Source organism: Ylistrum balloti, unplaced genomic scaffold (assembly GCF_031769215.1).
Source record: "Ylistrum balloti isolate Yb309-2 unplaced genomic scaffold, AGI_CSIRO_Ybal_v1 Utg369886, whole genome shotgun sequence".
Lineage (NCBI taxonomy): Eukaryota > Metazoa > Mollusca > Bivalvia > Pectinida > Pectinidae > Ylistrum > Ylistrum balloti.
In genome coordinates, this window is record NW_026782021.1 from 145363 (window position 1) to 153685 (window position 8323).

Here is an 8323-nt window from a genome sequence, read left to right on the forward strand (position 1 = left end):
GATCGATACCGGGTTAACCTTGACAACACGCGAGTCGTACCACTGACGTTTTCATTCCAATATCCAGACGCGCGCACTGTCAACACAAACATGTATACTCAGAATATCACAACCAAAAATCACGTTCATTCTTCCTTCCAGAACTCTCAATTCAATAAATAATATTTCTCTCACGTATACACACTTTCGCACAAGAGTTCCGGAACAGGTGTCACCGACACCCGCACCCTTCTACTACCATATCCTGATAACTCTTCAGTATCACTTTTTCATACTCGTCCACATAGAGAAGTGATATAGGACTCAGTTCTGTGGGCACACAGCACGGTTTGGGGACGGACTTGGAGTCTATTGAATTCACCAAGTCCTGCACTATTGCATGATTTGTAGCGTTCATGTGCTCCGAAAACGGAAACTCACATTCGCCTTGACAATAATAAGCTTGATAACCAGGCGGAGCAAAAATCCAGTCTGTCCACCCAACAGCGGTAAAGTCTACATACAAAGGTTTCCTCCTACAGTATTTCTTGTGTCGCCTCCGCTTCCGGTTGCGTGGTCGTCTGCGTTTAGACTTTCTACTAGTACTTCTTTTTGTGCGCGATTTACCACGATTGTCATCTGTATATGTAACTAAAAGAGGTCTTTGTAAATGCCATTCTTCTTCAGAAGCAGAAACAGATCGCCGTAAACGAACATGTTTTATAGGCTGTTTAGATGGATGATTGTTGTAAGGTAAAATTCTGACCTCCAATCCGTGGTTCGAATCTGGCGAGTTCTTCCATTTTAACACAGCGGGCTGAACATCAAAAGACGCCCAAGAAGCGTTCTTACGACCACTCACGTGTTTCACATCCAAAAGCCTCGTTATTGGGTCCTGACCCTTTTTGATAGGTTTCATCACTTGAAATATCTCCACTCGTAAGCGTCCTCTCCTTACACTAGTATCTACAGCACTATGATCCTTGTCGAAAAACACGCGCAACTCTGCGGCAGTCAGTACTTCCTCAACGGGAATGTTAGAAACATTGAACCACACTCGTACACAGTTCTCCTCCCCGCACCCTGTCATCTCGACCGGATGTTCAATGTCATCTGTAATACACAAAGCAAGTTCGGTCAAAAACCCAAAAATATACGATAAATTATTTCATTGTATAAGACGATCAAAACTTTATTTTAGTTATGAAATACAAAGCACACCAACTAAAGAAGAGTTAGTGCAAAAGATATATTTACAACACGATACGGTATACGGCTGAGATAACACAATACCATTTCGTCACTCCTTCAGATGGGATCATGTAGATATGGTTTTTTATTTTACTTCAATTTTTGTCATAAATTTATAATAACGTTGTAAGTACGTATTTGGCGCTATACAAGATGTATAATTTGTTCTCGTTAAAATCATTTTCCAGATACATACCTTTGTGATAAAAACTCCTCACGGTATTGGCTGTGCCAACCCCTTTTCCCCGAATGTTAAAGTTAGGCGACAAAACATCAGGATCTCGAGTGTGAGTCTTGTACAAGTCAATCATATACTGAGGTATTTTAATATCCTTTCTTGGTCTGGGACGAGCATTAAGGCTGAACAAATTCAATAGACTCGATTCAAACGCTTCAAGTATTTCTTTCTTTTGTTGAGAGTCAACGTTGTCCAGGAATTTGTTGTCAAAGAGATTATTTTGTTGATCCGCGGGCTGTTGTACGGTTACTGCAACACTGAGAGCTAGCAACAGAAGTGTTCTTACTCCACCAATCATGATGATAATACCTGTAAATACACAAAGGACACAGTTAGCGGTAGGTATACGGCCCTTGGGCAGTCGAGGGGTGTAATTGTTCTCGGTTAAAGTTCAATAGTGACAACAGAAGCATTGCCAAGGCTTTCTGTAAGGGGTTAACATAAAAAACCACAAAACCATCACCTAGACACGCGGCATTTTAAACCGGCTCTAATCGTGTACCTCGACGCGTTCGAGTGACTAGTGATGGTATTTTAACACGCGAAGTCGGAAACACAAGACAAGCGAGGGACGACCAGCCGTGAGGTTCGAGAGAGTTAATATTGCTTAAACGATTTTGAATTAAAAGTGTAGCAGTCTCTTCGACGATCTGATCACAGGTTTTAAAGAACTCATGTTGATCGAAACGAAACGTCTATTAATTAAAGTGCACAGAATTAATATTACCTAAACTTTACAAATGTACGAGGTTGAGGAGTCACGAATGTAGCGTAACGGCGAGGTGTCCCGATGCCTGTGAGAGTCCAATCTCGAACTTCCCTGTATACCTTCACTAATTAATGGAATGTGTTTCAGTTGTCTGCGCAGTGATATCATTAATGTGCGTTATGCATATTATCATATTTGATTTATGACGTCACAATCGGCCACGGTCCCTGTGATCGTGCCAATAAAAAAAATCTTGTATTTTAGTTATATTCGTTTACTGGGTAAAAAACAATAAATGCTATGGTGATCTACTCTCACCCAATTGTAATAAGCCAATGGCTGTCGGTCGGATGTCCTAAACACTCGGTCAACAGAGTGCTTTAATTTACGTTGGCGCTCCTTTCTCTATGACGCTTGATGAAATCTTATAAAAAGTTTATTAAATTATTTTACTGAAAATGGCAACAAAAAATAAAAAAAACCTCAAAGCCATATGGTAGTCTGGCACACGCGTGTGCGGGGCCAGCGCCCGATTTAGATACACAAACGGCCTATGGGCTCACTCGGGATCAGCGAGCAACATGTACCCCTTTACTGGTAGTGGTATAAAACATACGCAGGCTGATTCGGGGTTAAAGAGCCAAATGATCCACTCCGCTGTCGTAATTATCACGTCTCCTTTAGTAATCATTATTCCGGAATTTATTAGTTATTTTATCATATTTGTTTCACAATGTTACATAACAATTATGCAGAAAAAAAATCAGAAATATGTCAGAAAACTTGCGCAACATTCAGGTTCTCTCAGAATCTGACATCATTTTTTTAAAAGTATAACTAGTAACTGTTTAAAAGCTCGTGCATTTGGTGATTTTTTTTCTGCCGACAAACTACACTGCCACCAACAGCATGCCACAATACCGCGAGCATATGCTTTGCTAATGAGGGACTCCACCGAAACAGAAATCTGAGCGAGAGATAAAATTCCCGACGACTAGATTTGGCGATAGTGCGACCGTCCGTGGTTCCCGATAGCTAGCACTATGGGAACCTAAAGTATGGCATACCGGGTACCACCAAAGTCTACACTCTTGGTATTTTTTTGTGAACACACGACGGGGAGTTTTACGTTTATATTTGTAGTGTATTTGGCATAAGAATATAACGTATATAAAACTCCATTAAAAAGGTATACTTGTAAAATCCTTGCTTATGTCTTCACCACTCACGAGAATGTGAAAATACACGGTGAGTAATGGTCTAGTTATAGACCACGGTTACGCACACGGCTGAGTAATCGGTCAGTGAAGCTAATTACAATAGTTTGGGCTGTAATCATCGGGTTTAAACACGAAAAACCCTGTAACGGATTGATCGATCACTGATACACGCCCACTGGCTTAGAGGGTAACTCCCAAGTTCCGGTCTCACTTACTCTCGTTCCAGAAAATATTACTATGGCAGTGTGGGGTTTTATACTAATAAAAAGGACAGTTTCATGGGAAAAAAACTTGTGTAAAAGGCGTGTTTAATATGGACGATATGATTAGGAAGTACGGGCAACTGGCAATATTCCGAAACCTTTTAAATACTATATACAGTCATTCTTCTGTCATCAATATCCGGCCTACATCAGGTCCATCCCTAACTGTATCACTGTACAAGTTCTGATCACCTGTTTGGTAATTGGAACATAATACGTGTTAAGGTTGCCACTACTCTTGGTTATACAAATTGTATCATTAAGGACAGGATGACTTCATGGAGTCAATACCAAAATCTACAAGTATTAACCCCCGGTACGAATTTCAATAAATATCCAGAAAGGTTAAAGGTGGGTTTGACACTATCTCATAGCACCATTTAAATGTTTATAGATCACGAATGTTATCCTCCACAGATCTGTGTCTGCCAGGTTTGGTAGTGGAACGGAATGTAGAGGCTGGTGGATATAAACAGTAGCGACGGCAGATAGAGAACGGTGGGGGACCGAACTCGGGAATAACGCGCTGCCCTATAATGCGGAGTGTCCTTGTAACTCCGAAATTTACAAACTATGTATAACGAGTCTCGTCCTAGACGGGTGGGACAGTTCATCGACGAAAATCTAGAAAGTTGAACGGGATGTCATTTAAGAATTAGGGAGATGGTGGGGATTTAGGAAAATTCTCTTGTTACTTAAATTGAAAATCTGTGACTAATGAAGAATTGATACTGAAGACCCAAGGATATTGTTAGAATGAATCCTTGCATGAATATCTATTTACTGCCTGGTGGTGGCAAAATGGAAACGGAGCTTAGCGAATAATGGTTGACGTCCTAAATGTGAAATAGAGTTGTCTGTACATGATCAACAGGGACATTATCAATCCTACTATTAGAAAAAAAACAAAATTGGAAAATATCTTTTTAAAAAAATGAACCATTTACTATTGTAGTTTCCAATACGAGAGAAAATAACCGTAATAACAATAGAGAGGATCCTCGAATTAATTGTAAGTTAATACCTAAATATTGGAGATTAAATTCCATTCCATTAATCTGTGTACAGAAATACACAGCGCTAGTCGGAATACCTTTGCTGTCGGTGTGTCTCACTAAAACGGAGACTGTTGACTTGGTGGATAACGACTTGCGGTTATCTACATTGTTTAGTAAGTTTTAACTTGCACTGATAAAATATATCAGTGAACAAAATGGTTTAGCACTATCATGTTAATAGGCCGTCAGGGAGGGCGAGAGAGAGTGAGACCATCGCGGGCCGTTTATACAGATAAACTGTCCAACACTCCAGGCATTTGTGTGGAGTGCCTAAATCCAAGTACACCCTCGGCACTAACACTTGTCTGGTGCTGTCATTGCCACATCTCACGTGCTCTTTAATTCATTTAGCAGCCTTTCTGCTAATAGTGCCAGTTTTGTAAAATGTATGGTTGTCGTGGATTACACGAGAGTTGAGGAAGGGGAATGTGCCTGCTCACACACGGTATTGGCACCGCACGTGTAGGGCAGGTAAACGAGGGCGCGAATAATTAACAAAATAATTAGAAAGAGAAAGACACAACTCAGCGTTGTATAACTACACGTGTTTTAACTGAAGCTACAACTTTAAGTAACACTCAGTACACTAGACAATCCCGGGGACCTTTACATTGTAGTGAGGTTAAAGGCAGTATTGTCACAAGGTTAGGGATATTATAGAAAATCATACAATATTTAACGAAAATGGGTTCTACAATCATGGTCAGTTATTCGACGAGTAAACATGGACCAGGAACCAATGGCAAGTACCAAAATATATAGTCGTTCAAAACTGGGCACGTGGTCACTGTGAACCATAGGTTTTACTACTGAGCGAGAGAACCAGAAATGTGGCCCTAAGGAACACAAAAATATGGCCGTAAACGAGAAGTATTTGGGCACGTGAACCTATAATCCAGACCGTTCTAGACCAGAGTAAGACACGATCTTAAACATTTCATTTTTAGAAAAGAAAATTTAGTCGGACCTAAATACTTTACACAGGGCTTTTTATTTTTCTATGTGATACCTAAATCGGGAGATACAAATTATATGTACGGGACATATTCTAATGTGGTTTGGTATTTAATACCTGCAGATAACCCGGCTATATCATTTATACCTAACACGTATAAAGGAGTTTATAAATCTCCCGTCCCTTTTATAATTTTGACTAAATGAATAAAAGTATGGTAGAAGCTACTGGGGAAAATCTTAAAACATATTATCATTTGGTCCCCAGATAACGTACAGACTTTTTCTATGTAAGTATTTTTAAGGCATTTAATTTACCCAGCCACATTTGGCTTAAGAGACACGTTTCAAAATTAAATTTTAAAAAGCACGAGAAATTTTGTCTTCTGTAAAACATATTGAACATTATTTTTACATAGCTGTTTTGAAATAAAAGGGATAATGAATGAGATTGTATATCATATGGGTAACACGTGATTCAAATGACAATGAGTTTGTAACAGCGCGTGTGTGGTGTGGTAGGTAAAGTGAGGGCAGGCCCGGGGGTGACTCTGACAGCTGGATCAATGATCGAACGTCGTGTTTTATGTTTTGACGTAAGATGAAACAGTGCCGTCCGATAGGCAGATCCTGTAGATAGTGACAGACAATGACCAAGCATGTTCCACGGTACGTGCCCCAAGCCTGCATGGTATAAACAACATATCTACTAACATCTTCAGGTTATGAGTTCGCGAGATTTGTATGTCTCCTACATCTTATCTTCTGAACGGAAGAAGTGTGCACGTCTTGTTTCTGAATGTGTACCGTCTTGTTTCTGAAAGTGTACCGTCTTGTTTCTGACAGTTTATTGTGCGAACTAAGTATCTATAGCACGGATGATGCGTGTACTGTACTGATGGAGCGTGTTCGTCTTGTTTTGTAAACGTGCAGCTTGTACGTCTTATTTCGAACATCTTTTTTTGTATCGACTGTACGTGTTTTGTGAGTTTGGTGGGCAAATTTTATTTTGAACGAGGAGTAGAGTTTGAGACCGACTTATCGCGTACTTGTTTTAAATGATAATGACAGTTTTACGATATTTCTAGCTCTGTAAATTAATATTAAACATCGGTCAATCTTGCCAACTTCTGCAAGGTATTCCACAAGAAATGATATGCTGATGATATTGGGACACCTGCTCGATCGCATTACAGTGAACACGTGCCAAACATAGCGCCGTGGACCTTTCTATTACAATATATTTACCAGTTAACACGAGTAATACACCACCATCGTACCAGGTAGTCCTATTAAAGGGATTCCTGCCTAACACCTGTCACGCCCGGCCGACGCTCCACAGCTAATATGCTTTATGCTGAAATTTTAACGGCTTAATGTTTTCTTTTTATTTATATGAATTTTTCTTTGTATATACGTGGTACGGCGATACACACACCTGTCCGAGGCCAAATATCAGGTGTTCTCGCCACTGAAGGTAGTTGTACAGGTGGAAATCCTTGTTTATGTACGAATGCTGGCAAATATTTTAAAGAATTTTCATTATACTATTAAAATTAAATAAGTTGCCTGTACCCGAAGGATAACCCCTCTAGGACATTAGATGTACCCAACGGATAATCTCTTACAGGACATAAGGTGTACCTGAAGGATAATCTCTTACAGGACATAAGATGTACCTGAAGAAAGGCGATAATTTCACACAGGATCCAAGATGTACCTGAGGCAGGTGATGTTTCCTTACAGGACACAAGATGTACCTGAGGCAGGTGATAATCCCTTACAGGACATCAGATGTGCCTGAAGATAGGTGATAATCCCTTACAGGACATAACATGTACCTGAAGATAGGTGATAATCCCTTACAGGCCGTAAGATATGCACGATGGATCTAGAACACTAAATCTACAGGGCTACCTAAAGATGGTAACAGTTCCCTACAGTACATAAGATGTTCTTCAACGATGATAATAATCCTCAACAGAAAATGAGTCTCAACGAGTACCAGAGATGTTGATTCCCACATTAATCACCAGAACCTTAGATCTACCGTGTACCTGGACAGGTGATGATCCTGACGGACCCACCGCTGTACCTGACGATGATCCTAATTCCATACGGAAAGATCGGACCTTTACCGAACAATCGGATAAATATGAAAGTGTGTGATTGGTATTAAACAAAAAACACTTGGAATGCCTTGAAGGAACTACTTACGGGTTCGCAATCCGAGCATTCGTCACGCGCGTCCATTGGGAGAGAGGTTAACGAACACATCCACATGGTTCACATGTTTGTCTGTGTGTCGGAGGACAGACACACAGTAATCCCACACAAGCTGCCTCTCATGAATTAATAAAAACACTCCCTTATTAACCATCAACGATTTAAGAACTGACTACATGGTGAAAAAATCGCCATGACCACTTAATGACACAAATAGTTGACAGGACGTTGTGGGTCAATGTATCCTAATACTTCCATTGGTGAAGGTACTACCATGTTACACCGGCTCACAGCCAATACACGGATGTACTCTGTCCAACATTTCGCTGAATATTTTTTTTTGCATCTGATAAAGGTATTTTGTTGATTCCAGTCCTCTCCGTCTACAGTGGCCACTCACACCACGGTATGGCCCGCATATGCGG

The 8323-nt window shown here is 40.3% G+C and overlaps 1 protein-coding gene across 1 annotated transcript; it reads right to left on the reverse strand.

Annotated features, from left to right (window-relative positions):
• Positions 1–211: 211 nt before the first annotated feature.
• On the reverse strand, positions 212–7908 carry LOC132546357 (bone morphogenetic protein 2-like). Its single transcript, XM_060210071.1, has 3 exons — positions 7890–7908; positions 1427–1777; positions 212–1092 (listed from the first exon to the last, which is right to left on the reverse strand). The coding sequence occupies exons 1-3, from the start codon at positions 7906–7908 to the stop codon at positions 212–214; spliced, it is 1251 nt and encodes a 416-aa protein (XP_060066054.1).
• Between the last annotated feature and the right edge of the window lie 415 nt (positions 7909–8323).

Coding starts and splice junctions, on each gene's coding strand:
- LOC132546357 (XM_060210071.1), bottom strand. Junction 1,093..1,426: donor GAGGAGTTTTTATCACAAAG/GTATGTATCTGG, acceptor TGTGTATTACAG/ATGACATTGAACATCCGGTC.